The sequence below is a fragment of the Corapipo altera genome, unplaced genomic scaffold (assembly GCF_003945725.1).
Source record: "Corapipo altera isolate COAL_440 unplaced genomic scaffold, ASM394572v1 228, whole genome shotgun sequence".
NCBI classification, from domain to species: Eukaryota; Metazoa; Chordata; class Aves; order Passeriformes; family Pipridae; genus Corapipo; species Corapipo altera.
Window position 1 is genome coordinate 194676 of NW_020885068.1, and position 16999 is coordinate 211674.

Genomic DNA, 16999 nt, shown 5'->3' on the forward strand with positions numbered 1-16999 from the left:
TGAGAGCTGGAAAGACCTTTGTGGTCTTTGAGAAAGACCTTTTAGAGCTGGAAAGATCTTTGTGGTCTTTGTGGAAAGACCTTTGAGAGCTGGAAAGACCTTTGTGGAAAGACTTTTGTGGTCTTTTTGGAAAGACCTTTGGGAGCTGAAAAGACCCTTGTGGTCTTTCTGGAGACACTTTTGACAGCTGGAAGTGCTGCTCCTGTCACCCTCCAGTGCAGATGTCCCACCCCAGCACCCACGAGGAAGAAAGACATGAAGCTGCTTCTCTTCCCGCTTCCCTCTGACACGAACCCGCTTCGGAACCGGCGACAAAAAGCGCCCCAAACTGCTAAAATTTCACATTTCCGCCGCTCCAGCTCCAAGGCAAAGGCTCTGCCACGGGAGATACTTACTCTGGGAGGTGGAGAGGCTGGAGAAAGCCGCCTTGGTGCGCCCTGCCAGCCACTCCAGGCTCTCGTGCATGTTGGCCAAGGCCTTGAGGTCGCTGACGTCGCGCAGGATCTCCTGCTGAGGGATCAGTTTGTCGCCCAGGTTGCCGATGAGAACTTCGGATTCTTTGCCGAAAGCGGCCCTGAAATGCAAAGCAAAGCCACCCTCAGGGACATGGGACCATGGGACAGGGAGGGGAGACATCAAGGGGGTTAATTCAGCTCTGCTTAAACCCAGGCTCAAGGCCTGGCTCAACAGGGCACATCAACTGCCCCGGGAATAAAACAAATTCCAAATAAATAAAGGGCCTTTCCTCACTGCCCAGCTGTTCCTCTATGGAGCTCTATGGAGCTGTTTCTCTATGGAGCTCTTTCTCTATGTTCCTTATTCCCACGTTTAGTCCCCATTCCCACAGGATTTGCCAGTGCTGCCACAGGGGGTCACTTAAATCCCCGCTTTGTCAGACTTAATCCCCGGCTTAACTGAGCTCCTCGTTTGGTTTCCCTTTGTTAAAAAACCATCTTAATTTCTCCTTTATAATTTTTTAACATTCCCAAACACAGCTTTATATCCACCCAATTTTCATGGATAATCCCAAGGATACGTGGCACATCCTTGGCACGGTTCCAGCAGGGATGGGGGGAGAGGTCTCTGCCCTGGTTTCCCAAAGAATTATTAAGGTTGGAAAAGACTCCAGGATCAGGAGAGCCACCATTCCCACTAAACCATGTCACCAAGTGCCACACGGGATGGTGATTCCAGAACTTCTCTGGGAATTCTGCAGGCACACCAGCTTCCCCCTAATGGCTCTAATAATGTGATTTAGGAACATCCTAAATCTCATTAAACAAGGCAGGGGGCTGCTGTTAAATCCTTGTGGAGAGGCTGGAAGTGTTGTTATCCCTGGGAAGGGTGGAAATGTTATCCCTGGAAGTGTCCAAGGCCAGGCTGGACAGGGCTTGGAGCAACCTGGGATAGTGGGAGGTGTCCCTGCCCATGACAGGGGGTGGAATGAGGTGGAATTAAGGTCCCTTCCAACCCAAACCATTCTGGAATTTTATGATTTCCATGATTTTAAGCTGAATTTCCACGTTCCTGCTCTGCATTTCCTCCCTCCATCCCTGAGACAGAATTTAGGGGCACAAACTTTACCCCAAATATTTCTGGGGTATTTTTGGGGTGTTTTTGAGGTACTTTTGGGATGTTTTGGGGGTATTTTTGATATTTTTGAGGTGATTTTGCGGGTTGCTTTTAAGGTGTTTTCAGGGTATTTTGGAGGTACTTTTGGGGTGATTTTGGGGGTATTTTAGGGTGATTTGGGGTGTTTTTCAGTTATTTCTGGGGTATTTCTGGGGTAAGGTTTTTTCCATGATTTTGGGGGGTGGTTTTGGGGTACTTTTGGAGTATTTCTGGGGTATTTTTGGGGTGTTCTGAGGTATTTTGGGATGATTTTGGATGTACTTTGGGGGTGATTTTGGGGCACTTATGGGGTATTTTTGGGGTGGGTTTTTTAGGGCAACTTTGGGAGGTGTTTTTGGGGTATTTCTGGGATGGTTAAGGGGTTATTTTTCAGGGTACTTTTGGGATAAATTCAAAGACAAAGGTGGAGATGAGGATTAAACTGATGAATCCCAACTCAGGGACAGCTCTGCATCCTTCTTCTTCCACTGGAGATCTTTTAAAACCCTGGCAAAGCTGCTCATCCCTGCTGCTGGATGGGCAAATATTCCCATGAGTCGACAGATTCCCTCCTCTCTCCGGGCTGCATCATCCCAAGATTCTGAGCTCCTACTCAGGGAACATGGAAAATGCCAGTCGGGGCAAATCAGACCTGTTATTTCCAACAGCTTCACTCCCTCCTCCCATTTCCCAGCCAAATGCCAATCAAGGAAGTGATGAACAGCGATGGGAATGTGCAGCCAGGCTTTTTTTTGACTCCCTGGAATCACAGAGGAGCTGTTCCTTCAAGGATTCAGAGCCATTCCCAGTGGGCAGGGAAAGGCACAATCTGCCTCCTCAAACCTTTCACTTGCCTGGAAAAGGTAGGAACAATCTGGTTTGGAGACAACAAGTTGCCTGTGAAAGAACCCCCTCTGGAGGCACCAGGATTTCTCATTTGACTCATTTCTTTTTTCATTGGATTAATTTGATTGAATTTTTCATTTGGGGTTGGGATGGAGGGAAAACCCCACCAGGTCATGGTTCCAATGGGAAGACAACTTTGGCAACACCAGTTTTGGGGATTCCTGCCCAGTACAACCAGTTGGCCCCTCCATCAGGTTGCATTTGTTGCTCTCTTCACCTCCTGGGTGGTCAGAGCAGAACCATCAAGCAGGACAAGGATCTCTGGGAATTAAACCCAATCCTTGCTTTTGTTCCCCAAATCCCAGCCACTTCCCTGACTCGGATCACAGGCACAGTTCTTCAAATAGCCTTGTCTGAACAACAGAGTGGAGCAGAAATTACACCAGGAGAGGTTTAGGTTGGATATTAGGGAAAATTTCTTCCCAAAAAGAGCTGTCCAGCCCTGGAAGTGCTGGAATCCCCACTCCTGGAGGGATTTAACAGCCGTGTGGACGTGGCACTCGGGAACATGGGTCAGCAGTGGCCTTGGCAGTGCTGGGAAAACATTTGGACTAGATAATCTTAAAACCTTTTCCATTTTCTAAATGATCCCATGGTTCTTCTCCCACCTGGGGACACCACAGCTACGAAAACCCCACAAATCCTTAATTTCCAGCGGGAAATGCGTCCCAGAGGTTTCACCTTGAAACCCCTTCCCTGGCTTCCAAATATATTTTACCTTATAAAGTCTTCCTCCTCCTCCCTCTTGGGTCTCAGCTGCTTGGGCTGGGTCATGTTGCTCCAGTTGGGCAGGGATTTCAGGAGCCTGCTGATGTCGTCGTCCTTGGCCCAGGACGCGCTGATCACCAGCTTCTCATCCGACTGCACGATGGTCCTGGGGGGGGGAAAACAGCCCCAAACACGTCATTGTGCTTCAGTTCAACTCATCAAAACCCCCTGTCACATGTCAATTAGGCAGCAAGGAAGGGATCCAAGGTGGAATTCCGCCAGGATGAGACAACACAGGTGGGCAGGACACGAAATTCTCTTAAACTCAGAACTCTTGGTGCACTTCGAGAGAGGCCTTGAAGGGAAAAAGGGCCAGGTTCTCCCCAGCCTTGAAAACATGCAGCTTGTGATGTTTGACACAACTGCAGGAGGGGTCATTTGGTGTCTCCAAGGCCTGTTTGTCCCCTGCAATCCCAGCTGAGCTCACCAGCCACTGCTGACGTGTTGGGACTCTCCAACATGGAATCTTGCCCAGGAATTCCTGGGTGGAATCCACACACACCCGCTGGTCCAGGCCTGGAGCACTGGAGGGGAATGAAGCATCCAGGATCTTCTTTCCAGTCATCCAAAACATCAGATAATAGAGATTTCAGCTAAATCCTATGTGTGAAACCCCATCGGAGATCACAGCACATTCCAATTAGGAATATTAAACTTTCCCTGTTTAATTCTGGCAGTGGAACTAACCTGAATTCCTGACTGGCAATCTGAGGAGACAAACGGGACGCTGTGTTTGGAGGAGTCAATTATGGACTTTAGAGAACATTATTTCCAGCCCCCTGCCACGGGCAGGGACACCTTCCACAATCCCAAGTTGCTCCAAGCCCCAACCTGGCCTTGGACACTTCCAGGGATGGGGCAGCCACAGCTTCTTTGGACTTTTGAAAAGGAAAACAGTGGGGAAAAAAAGGCTTTGAGACAGGAGCCAACACTGACCCACCTGGAACAGAGCAGATCAATTCTTTCCCCACTCATCACTCCCTTCCCCAAGAAAACAACCCCCTGCTCAGGAACCACACAGGGCTGGTGACAATGAATTTGTCACGTGCACTTACACATAAATTCTCCTTCTCTTCAAGTTCCACGTTCAATCTGTCACAGACAAAAGAGGGAATTTTGTTTCCAGCCACACAAGAAAGACCTCGGTGGCAACATTTGCTCTTGGCCTTCTGCTCCTTTCAGGAACTTGGTGTTTTTCCACTTAGGGGAAAAAAAGAAAAGGTCTCTTTTTTTTTTTTTTTTTTTTTTTTGATAACAGAGGAAGGGGAGAAAAGCTCCTCACCAGCATCTCTGACATCTGAGATGGAAAAAATCCGAATTTGATGATATCTGGCCATTTCTCTGCCAAGGCAAGACAACTGTTCCATTGGATACACCAGTGCTTTGTCCTCTCCACATTTAAATGACTGAAGGAACAGTTCCCTTCCCTTGGGAGGCTATTTCACACTTGAACAAATCTAACTCTTGGATAAAAAAAAAAAAACAAAACATCAAAACCCTCCTGATACTGTGCTTTATTTTGTTTTATTTGACTCAGTTCCATCCCACTGCTCCCTGAGATTTCCCTTTATGGCCTCAGCTCTCACCACTCCCACTGTTTGCTCTCCTCAATTATTTACAGCCTTCTCGTAGCCCTTTGGTTGTCCGTGACTCCAAGACATTTTGGGGAGTGCCCTGATGGATTTATAGGGAGGACAGAGCTCCCTCTCTGTGTTTTAGGATCCTCATTATCGCCTGTCCTCTAAATTCTTGTGGAGTCAGTGCTGGGGGAGGGCAGAGGGGAGGATGTTTGCAACAAGTTACAAACTCAGCTTGGACTCCTTGCTTTTCTAAGAGAGTTTTCCAAGGGTCTAATCCACGTGATTCCCACTTTTCTCATCTTCTGGTGATGTGGTTCTCATGGGCTGTCACAGAATCATGGAATGGTTTGTGGTGGAAAGGACATTAAAGGTCATCCAGTCCCACCCCCTGCCATGGGCAGGGACACCTTCCCCTATCCCAGGTCGCTCCAAGCCCCGTCCAACCTGGCCTTGGACACTTCCAGGGATGGGGAATCCTCTCTGGAGCCCTCACAGCCAAATTCTCCATTGAAATCAATAGGGAACTTCAAAGTAATCCAAGCTGGGACAATTAACATGTCCCCGGGAATTATATCTCCATGTGTATCCCCTGGGAATTATATCCCACTTCTCTCCCATGGCTGCAACTCCTCCTAGTTTTTATTGGCAGGCTGTTTTTCCTCCAACCCCCCCCCTTCATTAAGGAGATGTTAAATAAGGTGGGACATCCTCAATCTCCATCAGACACCCAGCTTTCCCCACCAATTCCAGCCTCCTTTTCCCACACCTTTTCCTTCCAGCATCTTCCAGCCAGTTTTCGACCTCCAGAACTTCCATCCATGTCAGTCCTAAATCAGGTCCTGGAGTAAATTATCCCAAAGCAGGATGAGATGTTTTACTACAGCTCAAAATGCTTCCTTTCCAACTCCCACCTCCTCCTCCCAAACTCCTCAGTCATTATTCCTGCTGTTCCAATGAGGAATGCTGGGTTCTCCTTGGCTGGATCCAGGGGCTCCATCACTCAGCAGGACAGAGGAGGGGGAAAATAAGATGGGAAAAAACCCTCATGGCTTGAGCTTTTAATTGTGGGACAGACATATATTTTGGAATATCAGCTTGGGCCAGTTGTGTCCCCTTCCCAAAATCCTGCCTGCTGGTGAGGGGGAACGTCGGAGAGACGCTTGTGGCCGAAACACTGGTGTGTGACCAGCACTTTTCCAGCTCCAAATGGAAAAAATTAACTCCATCCATGGGGAAAATTAACTCCATCCCAGTCAGATCCAATGCAGGGTCACCTGCTTAACCAGTGACATGGTCACCTCATTAATCCCCAGCTCTCTGGGCCAAGGAAAATGCCATAATTTGGAATGATTCCTTTCTCTTCCCAGGGCCAAGGTGATGTTTCCACGCTGAGCTCTGCTCAGTTAAAAATCCCAGATTTAAAATCCCAGGTACCTCCAGCCTGAGGGGCACAAATCCTGCCCCAAAAGAGCCCAAAACCCCACAACCTAAACCCCCCAGAATTTAAAGCAAGAAGGGGAAGATGCCAATGAGAAGCAGCAAAATGAGTGGTAAGAGCATTCCCTGGGGGAATCAAGAAATCCTGTCTGCCCACAGATCCCATGTTTTTGGATGAATTAATCTTCTCCTCGTTTCCTTATCAATTAAAAAGAAGGGGGTTTAGATTTATTTTGCCTGGCTGGAAAGCAGGAAAGATTTCCAGTCAGGGTTTGTTTGGTTTTTTTTTTCTTCACTGTTTTGAGAGATCCAAGCCCAGTTATTTCCCACTGCACAAATTTGGGGTGAATCCAGCTTGGTCACCATAAGCTGATGGAGACAGCTGAGCACCTCCAGAGGGTTTAAGTCACTTTTTAATAGGATGAACCACTTTTTGGGGGCATCCACCTCTTTTCAGAGACTAAAAAAAAGCTCATTTGGGTGAGTGATGCCTTTACTCAAAGCCTTCAAACAGACTGAAAAATGTGCAAGATGATGGTTGCTCAAGGGAGAGAGGATGAAGATGAGGGTGGACACACAGGGTAGAGCCTAAAGCTGACAACGAAATAACGAAATATTGGCCAATTCCTGCAGAAAGACAAGGGAAAAGATTAGTTTTAGCACTCAGGGTTGTCTGAGAAGGATGTTGGAAGAGGTGAAGAAGCAACTACGAACTGGTCAGGGTTCTCCCTGTCCCTGTGACACCTTGTATGGCCTTTTGGTGCCTCCTGAAGCCTCATAAAACTGGTTTTATCCCACAAGGAGAGCCACTTCCACAGGAATCTGCTGAAGGGTGGGGGCTGGATGAGGCTGAAGGAAAGCACTGCCAGCACAGCAGGAGGTTCTGGGGCTCTATCTCCCATTTTAATTCACATTTTCATCCCCAAGGCCTCTTATGGATTAGCCGGAAAACATTTGTCAACAGTTTGTGTCACGCTGAAATTGGAATTTGGATGGATGTGTAACTTGCAGGAGACACCTCACCTCCATTAAACACAAAACTTCTGGAATTCCTCATCCATTAAAATGCGAAATCCTGGGGTTCCTACTTAGGTAAATGTCCAAGCCATTCATATCCAGCCCTGCTGATTTTCCCTTTTTGTAATCCCTCAGGAATAGGAGCCAAATGGGACTTGGACATGGACAATCCCAGCTGTGCCTTTCCTGGTGTTGTTCCTTCCAGTCCTTCCCGAGCTTCTCCACAAAGAAAATCTCCCTCGGAGGAGCCTCTCCTTGAGTACATTTCACCCATTTTTGTCCATATTCCCCTTGAGGAAACACATGGGGAAGGAACCAATGCCACGTGCAAATCCTACATCCCCTGGCTTCCCAAATTCCCACCGCCTTGACATCCCAAGAAGAGACGCTCCCTTGCTCCGGGAGATCAATTCCCAGCTCCGATAAATCAATTTATCCTGATTTTAAGCAGCTAAAAATAACCCTCCCTCCACTAAATTTCGAGATTTGCCCAGCTCAGCTCCAAGGAAAAACCCTGGAGCAGAGGGTGAGGCTGCCTGGAGCCGTAGGGATCCCAGATCCCTGCAGAGGGCACAACATCCCTGCGGATGGAACCGCCTGGGAAAACCTGGGAGCTTGCTCTGCTCCTCGGCATCATTTGAAATGGATATGGATTTCTATTTCTATTTTCACTCACTCATTTGCCAGCAGTAAAAAACGAGAACATTTCCTGTTTCTCCTCCTCCTCCCGCTTGTAATCAGGAGATCACCAAATTAGGCCCGGCCTAATTACTCCCTCAGCAGGTGCCAAAGCCAGGAATGGCACCAGCAAAAAACAAAAAAAAAACAGGAAGGAAGGAAGGACCTTGGAGTTCAAGCCAAACAAATCACATCTATTGTCTGGCTCCAGGCAGTGAAGTTTTCCTATAAAAAAGGAACATTTTGGACAATGGCCCACGGGCAGGGAGCAATTCCTGTGAGAGCTCAGGCGAAGTTTATTATTAATAATAATAACGAGCTGCTCGGCAGATGAAGCTTTTCCTCAGTGAAACCAGGCAATGGGAAAGAATTCCTTGCTCAGGAAACACAAGGGGCTTTTTCAGCTTCCCCCTGCCACCAGCAAGCCCCAATTAGCCATTAAGGGGATTATGGAGAGCAGCAATTACAGCCCACATTTAGTGGCTTTCAATGCCACTATTTATCCCTGCATGGTCCTGGTGCTCCTCTCCAGCAGAGGGCCATTTTACAGCTGGAATACTGGGATGGACAGAGAAGAAGGTATTTATTGATAGTGACACAGGAAAACTATGATAAATCAAATACCCAAAGAGCTTCAAGGGAACAACCCAATGTCCAGTGGGATCACGCTGCCTTTGGCTCCTACACCAGGGCCGGGGAAAAAGTTAGAGATGGATCATCCCAAAAACGCTGATGAGTAAGGAGGGAGCACTTGATGGCCCCCCTGAAAGAGTAAATTTACAGAATTGTGTTGGGAGGGGTTCACAAAACCCAGTGCGTGTGGATTTATAGGGTTATTAATCCCCAGAATCAGAGAATCCTAGAAATGTTACAGTTGGAAAAGTCCTCTGAGATCATGGAGTCCTCCCACTCCCCCAGCACTGCCAAGGCCACCACCGACCCATGTATGTCCCCAAGTGCCACATCCACATGGATTTTAAATCCCTCCAGGGATGGGGACTCTACCCCTGCCTGGGCACGCCCTTCCAATGCCTGACCACCCTTTCCATGAGGAAATTTTCCCTGATTATCCAATCTAAACCTTTCCTGGCGTAACTCAGAACCATTTCTTCCCACACTGAAATTCCTACAGTGCCATGAGATCTGAGTACCCAGATCTCAACCTAATTAATTCAAATTGAGCTGAATCCCTTGCAAATGCTCCAATGAAGAATCTGATTTGCTTCCCAAGAAAGCAACAGCCACAAACAGCTGTTTAGCTTAAAGATGGGACTTCATACTCCCAGTTTGCAACCTGAGGTGACCTTTTGTCACAGAGGGTTGGAAAGGACCTTCAAGACCATCCAGTTCCAACCTTGACACCTTCCACTGCACCAGGTTGCTCCAAGCCCTGTCCAACCTGACCTCGGACACTTCCAGGGATCCAGGGGTAGCCACAGCTTCTCTGGGAAACCTGTGCCAGGGCCTCCCCACCCTCAGTCAAGGATTTCTTCCCAATCTCTAATCTTCCTACTGTCAGTTTGAAGCCATTCCCTGTGTCCTGTCCCTCCATCTCTTGTCTCTTGTCTCTGCTGGAGCCCCTTTAGGCCCTGGAAGATGATTAAGGCAAGTGCTGGACTAGTTTCCAAGCTCTACCACCACTGCCATCCACACTCCAAGAGCCTAAACCACAGTGTGATGTGGATAAAGCCAAAACCCTCCACAGGATCTTTATATCAGCTTTTTTTCCCCGCCTGGAAAGAAACCTCCGTGACCATCTCGGCCGAGGCGATTCCGGAAGCGACTCCTGCCTTCCCAGGGCAAAATCCCAACCCCCCAAGAGCAGCATCTCCCTCATGAACTGGTCTCCAAGCCTTGGTACCTGTAGGCCAGGGTGCAGGTGTCCTTGTACTCCTGGAGCTTCACGCACACCATGTTGAGGAACTGATCCGAGTACGCGCTCAGGTCGTGCATCAGGTTCATCAGGTCCTGGACGGTCTTCTCCACGATCACTGTGCTCTGTGAAAGTGAACAGAAGCCAAGGGATTGATGCCTCAGAGCTTTTTGTTGGTTTTTTTTTCAACTTCTGCAGGTTTTAGAAGTAGTTGTGTAGCGAATGTGGATTTTAATGTCGCTGTATTACATCCCTTACCCTTAACACAGCAGTTACACATCCCCAACTCTGTCACCCCAACCCGTATCAATCCCTCTGAATTCCCTCAGCGTGTTTAGTCTTCTTTTCAAGGTAGAATTGTAGAAAAACACCCTAAGGCCTGGACCAGAAGATGCCACACAGACACAGAGACCTTCAAGCCCAGAACTGTTGGATTCCAAAAACTGGATATGAGGAAAAGAAAAACTGCTGAGTTTAAACAAAGCCTCGGGCTGACAGAGACTGGGGAAAAACCTCCATCTGGAGTCCAGACAAGGATCCATTGATGGAATGTCCTGCCCAAGCCTGGAGAAACCATGCCCTGATCTCACTAAACCTGTGCAGAAAACCTTTTGTGTTTTTATCTCTCCCTTTGTGTCGCTTGTTCCCCTCTGTAAAATCCCTGAGATAAAGTAGGGTTTTTCCCACAAGGTAATTCCTAAAACCCCAAGATGTGTTCATCTGGGTTTTCCCCTAGTGAAACTCCCCAATTTTAATAACATGAATATGTAACCCCCCTGTTAAATATGTAAACCCTGAACCCTTTAAATATGAACTCGTGAGTCCAAATAAACTATTCCAGTTTTCTGCCTCTGCTGGGATCGTGTTCATTTATTGACCTCTGCACAGAACTTTGGAGGAACTCCAAGGACTGGACGTGCTGCAGAGAAGATGAAGATGAAGAAGAAGGGTCCTGAAGACCCCAAACCCAATTTCTGAAGGGGCGTGTCAGGGGGTAGAAGAAGAAGAAGAATGTCAGGTCTGAAGGTTTGGATTTCTGAGCCGGTTGCTGAGGCCCAGCAAAGTTCACCAGGCCTTTCCTTCACCAGAGGGAACCTCAAAGTGAAAAACTGTGTGATTTTTAGAGGGACAAGGTGCATGGAGCCCAAATTGCTGCTCCACATCCCACAGATCCCAGAATCGCTGAGGTTGGAAAAGACCTCCACGAGATCAGGGAATCCAAGCTTCGATCACCACCTTGTCAGCCAGAGCAGAGCACTGAGTCCCACTAAGACCCTGGACAGAAGGAGGTACCATATATCTGATAATGTCCAAGATTTCAACAGCTCCATAGGAATTCTGGGATTTTTGAGGCACCCCAAGGTGACCTGTCCCAGTTTGTGTTTATAATGTCGCGGGTTGTGTTTAATTTGGTTGCCGCAAACAAGACAGAGGGAAGGTTATCAAAGTCCCAGGTTGATATAAATTGAATTATTAATAGTCTTTATGATACAGTGAAGGGTTATTCCTGACCCCACTCCTCAGTAAGGCAGGGTTTAGGGAAGGTTTAGGCCCTGCCTAAGTTGCTCCTGATCTGTCCTTGGCTCACAACTGCACTTGGAGGAAAAACCCCACTTCCCTTTGGTTCCTCTTGTATCTTATTAAGGCAATCACAGGAATTAACCCAACTTTCATCCTGTAATTAACAATAATTTGGGATTATTTCGTCCCACCTAAAATATAGTCTGGAGTAGCTGCTTCTTGGATGCTCCAGTTTATGAAGCTTCTCCTGTTACTAAATAAAAACAAATATTCAATACATTTTTAATAAATATTCAATCCCACCCTGGGCTTGATGTGCACAGAGGAGAACAACCAACCCTAAAGGACTTGTCACCTGGAGATGTCCCCAGGAAATGGAGCCCAGAGCAGCGTGGAGGGGCTGTGGCAGCCACGGGGCCGATTTCACACCCAGGGGCTCCGAGCACGGATCATTAACTCCGAGATTCCAACGGTTCCCAGGCTCGTTTCTTTCCCTGCCTGCTGTGCCCAGAGAGGGCAAAAGCAGAGTTTTAAGAGTCCACCCAAATCCCACTAAAATCGTGGAATCACGGAATGGTTTGGGTTGGAAGGGACCTGAAAGATCGTCTCGTTCCAAGCAGGGACACCTTCCACTAGCCCAGGTTGCTCCAGCCTGGCCTAGGACACTTCCAGGGATCCAGGGGCAACCACAGCTTCTCTGGGAAATCCATTCCAGGGCCTCCCCACCCTCCCAGACAGCAATTCCTTCCCAGTATCCCACCTAACCCTCTGGCAGTGGGAAGCCATTCCCTGTGGCCTGTCCCTCCATCCCTTGTCCCAGTCCCTCTCCAGCTCTCCTGGAGCCCCTTTAGGTCCTGCAAGGGGCTCTCAGCTCTCCCTGGAGCCTTCTCTTCTCCAGGGGAACATTCCCAGCTCTCCCAGCCTGGCTCCAGAGCAGAGGGGCTCCAGCCCTGGGAGCAGCTCCAGGGCCTCCTCTGGACTCTCTCCAGCAGCTCCATGTCCTCCTGCTGTTGTTCCCAGGGCTGGAGGCAGCTCTGCAGGGGGGGTCTCACCTCAGGGGGCACAGATGAGACTGATCTGGCTGGAGAGTAAAGTCCATGAATGTTGAGCTGATAAATGTGTGGAAATGACACAGTAATTCGGGGAAATCAGATCCATCAAATCCACCAGACACAGTCAGGCCTTCCCTGCATTTGGGCTGGTGGAGGAGCTGCTCCTCTTCAACCTTTCATCAGCACCAGGGGCTTCCCTTTGCACTCAGATGGCTCAAAGATGCTCCCATGGACACTGTTTGTGTCAGCAGAGGAAAAGGTGACTCTCCCACCTGCTGACCTGAGCCAGGAGAACACCTCCAAGTGCTCAAATGGAAAATACTGAAGTTGCTGCATGGCCTCAGTCCAAGTCTCCTACTGGGGACTGATCCTGAGGAGTTAAAGTTCACATTTATACACAGGGAATAAAAGAAAAATAGAAAAATCCCTCCTAGCTCATGTAAAACATGGAAGACAAAAGCAATTTATCTCCTCTTTGTGTGAACAATCAGATTTTTCCTTTTCCACTGGGATTTCACTGGTCAGGGGCAGGTGGGGTTTCCAGCAGATCTGTGGTATCAACTGACCTCTTGTAGCTTATCAGGAGAAGGATCTGTCCAGGATCTTCCAGGATCCTCAGGTGACTTCCAGGATCCTCAGGAAGATCCAGAAGGATCTTCCAGGACCCTCAGGTGACAACAAACCCCTTGGGTTGGACGTGCAACCACACAAGGAGGAATCAAACCTGGTCTCATCTCAGTTTCTTTATGGAACTCAACATTTGAAAAAAAAAAACCAACTTAAAAATCCACAACTTCAGGTAACAACTCAAAAATCCACAGCTTCATGTAACAACTTAAAAATCTACAACTTCATGTAACACCTCAAAAATCCACAACTTCGTGTAACAACTTAAAAATCTACAACTTCATATAATACCTTAAAAATCCACGACTTCATGTAACACCTTAAAAATCCACAACTTCACGCTAAAAGAGAAGGCATTGCTGGTTTCTATGTGGCTTCTCCCACTTATTTCTACTCCCTGCAACGTGAAAAGCCTGCCAATGCCTGGATGTCACAATTAAACCTTTGGATTTCGGAATAAACCCTTTGGATTTCAAGGAAACACAAAGCCATTGGGATGATTAAAAAAAAAACGGGAGGGGCGAAAAAGGGAAATTACCATATGAAAGGAGGCACTGCCAGACACCTTAAGGGCTATTTTTCTGGGACATCTTAACCCCTCTTCCAAAGCAATCCTGACACATCTGCAGGAGCCTCTGGGGACACTCCGTGTTGCCAGGACAGCTGGATTCGTTAGCAGGGCCGGGGGAATCCTCTGAAACTCCGGCGCTGGAAAATGAAAGGCAGCGCTCGTGTTATCCCAGAGTTACAACCCGGTTGCCTCTGACCCATCTGGATTCATTAAGAGCAAATGGATGTGATCAAAGGATAATTTGGTGGCGAAACACTTCAAGGGAGGCTTTAAAAAAAACCAACACAGTAACAAGGAGGCTCAGCCACGGGACAACGTGGGTCCCCTCGCAGCTGACACAGGACAAGCAGACCTGGAGATGTTGTTTCAATGATTCCTTTGGGATTACTGCCTCCTGTAAGTTTTCCAAAGGACTGAATTTCTCTACAGCAGAAGAGCACTTGAGGTAAAACAGTCCAGCTGGAGGGGAGTTTGTAAAGATCCCTTAAAATGCAGTTTCAGGACAAGGAAGTTGGTTCCCAATGATTCCTCCACATGTGGAAGTTCAAAACAACAGGTCAAGGCTACATAAACTTCCAGGTTTTCATGGAATGGTTTGGGTTGGAAGGGACCTGAAAGATCATCTCTTTCCACTCCCTGCCATGGGCAGAGACACCTTCCACCATCCCAGGTTGTTCCAAGCCCCGTCCAACCCGGCCTTGGACACTTCCAGGGATCCAGGGGCAGCCAAAGCTTCTCTGGGAAATCCATTCCAGCCCCTCCCCACCCTCCCAGACAGCAACTCCTTCCCAATATCCCATCTAACCCTGCCCTCTGGCACTGGGAAGCCATTCCCTGTGTCCTGTCCCTCCAGACCTTGTCCCCAGTCCCTCTCCAGCTCTCCTGGAGCCCCTTTAGGCCCTGCAAGCGGCTCTCAGCTCTCCCTGGAGCTTTCTCTTCTCCAGGTGAACCCTCCCCCAGCTCTCCCAGCCTGGCTCATTCCCCTATTTCCAGTTAAACTGTGTCTCCTTTTCCAGCCTCTCAGGTCAGAACCAGCCAACCTCTCCCTCCGTGGTTTCCCACACCATGTAGGACAGGGATTTAACTCCTGGGCTGCAACTCAGCTCTTCTTCCCTGTGCTGAGTGACCACCAGGGGCTGATTTTCACTCACAGCAACTGACTGGTCCCAGCAGAAACTAATTTTGCCACCATCAAGACAGAATAATGTGGAGATAACTCCATATGGAAAACTTTTTCCAAGGAGAAACGCTCCACTCCATGATCTGCCCCACAGAGGAACTAGACTTAGTGGTTGTGACACTTCTTCTCTTCAGAAATAAGCACAGAAAAAGGGGGAAAAAAACCCCCTTTTCTTTGTGACCTCCTGAACACCTATGGCTTTGGAATATTTTCCAAGCTCCTGATTTCCTTCATCCCAGCCTTCCAAGGCAGAGCTCCAGAGCAGATGGGGAGCTGAAGCTGGGTCAGAGCAGAGCACAAATAAGCTTTGTGTTTTTTAACAGTGTAATTACCCACATGAACAGCTTGGGGTGCTGGATCCTCCATCCCTGAGAGGCTCCAAATCAGGCACAGGTGCTTCCCTGAAAGATTCCGGAGTCGGGGATTTGATGAAGGAATTGCTGGGTGAAGAAATCACCGGGTGAACTTCCAGGGCTGATTGTGCTGCACATCTCACATGTATTTATTCTGATTTTGAGCTCCAAATAACTCCATGCTCAAGTTATGCTTAAAAAAAACCCCAGCCAACAAAAAAGCACCTTCCCATCCCAGGAGCTCTGGCCCAGGAATATCTCAAAGCAGTGGAATTTTGATTCTCCAGCGCCAGCAAAGCGAAAATGTCCGCTCAAAAAACACCAGAACTATCCCGAGCTCCTGAATTCCCCACAGCAAAATGGGAGTTCCCAGCACATCAACCCTCAGCCAGCGCGCCCAGGAGATTCCCAGCAGGAGAAAAAGGGTTGGATTCAATGGGAAGGATTCAATGGATTCAATTAAGGTGAAGGTTGGAAAGGACCTCTCAGATCATCGAGTGCAACCATCAACCCATCGCTAAACCACGTCCTCAGGTGCCACATCCACGGGGTTTCTGAACACTTCCAGGGATGGTGATTCCACCACTTCCCTGGGCAGCCCATTCCCGACACTTCACAACCCTAAAACCACCAAGAATCCCCCTGCCAAGTTGGTCCCACCTCCGAAAACACTCTGGAAATCACAGCCTGGATGCATCCACTGGAGGAGACACCATTCCATAGTCTTCAAACCACCAAACACACATCCCTGATCCCAAGCTGACCCTGATTACAAGCTTAAAAAGCAGGGAATAGACAAGCTATCACTTGGATAAGGATTTATTCCCAGTGCAGTGCAGATGAGCAGGGAAGGAAAAATCTGGTTGCCCATGGGGGGGGGGAAAGTTTGTGCTAGTCCCACCTTCCAGCCCTTATTTTCCTCTCCCATCCCAGGCTCTGGCACTTGAGACATTTAAATTCTCCTGGAATGATGCGGCAGTAACAGCATAATAAGGAATATCAGCGCCTTGGCAGGCAGATGGACTGGATAATTTAGCAGCTCTTCTGGATCTCTGATCCTGCTGAGTTTCGGGGCTGTTATTAAAGGCATTTTTTAAGGGATTTTAATTTACTTCTCTAAATGGATTCCCATCTATTCACTCCCCCCCCCCCCCAGTGAATGTTGTCAGGGACATTAGGGAGGTGATAAAATAGCTGGAGCTTCCCCGCTGCTTTTAATGTGTTCCATACACAGGGAAAGTCATTAGCTCTTCCCCTTTAATCCACCCTCTCCACAACAGTTTATCACTTCAAAGTGCCAAACACTCTCCCTTTATTAATCCACGGACAACTGTGCAAGGAAAAGGAGGCACAGCCATTCGTTGCCAGCATAGTTTGTACTGTGAGAGCTCGGCCTTGACATTTCCCCCCCTTCTCTTGCCCACAATATTCCTACAAGTGGCTCTTTCTCCGGGTTTTCCAAGGCTCTCCCGATTACAGGGAAGTTCGTGGCAAGGTGATAATTTATTGTGCGTGTGGCAAGCGGCAGGTTTTCCCAATGCTTTGTAGTCCTGGCTCTGGAAAATCATAGAATCATAGAATCAGCTGGGTTGGAAAGGACCTCTGAGATCATCCAGCCCAACCCTTGATCCAACCCCGCCGTGGTTCCCAGCCCATGGCACTGATGCCACATCCAGTCTGTCCTTAAACACCTCCAGGGATGGAGAATCCCCCACTTCCCTGGGCAGCCCATTCCAATGACTGAGCACCCTCTCTGTGAAGAATTTCTTCCTAATATCCAATCTAAACCTGCCCTGGCACAGCTGAAGACCGAGCCCTCTTGTCT

General features: G+C 48.3%; 1 protein-coding gene across 1 annotated transcript in view; it reads right to left on the bottom strand.

The window, feature by feature from the left end:
- The window catches only part of EXOC4 (exocyst complex component 4), a 203863-nt gene that overhangs the window by 42011 nt on the left and 144853 nt on the right, over positions 1 to 16999 (bottom strand). The window contains exons 5-7 of the mRNA XM_027669176.1: positions 9859 to 9995; positions 3236 to 3391; positions 396 to 574 (exon numbers count right to left, since the gene is read on the bottom strand). Of these exons, the coding sequence (XP_027524977.1) occupies positions 396 to 574; positions 3236 to 3391; positions 9859 to 9995 (472 nt within the window). The remainder of the gene's footprint in view (positions 1 to 395; positions 575 to 3235; positions 3392 to 9858; positions 9996 to 16999) is intronic.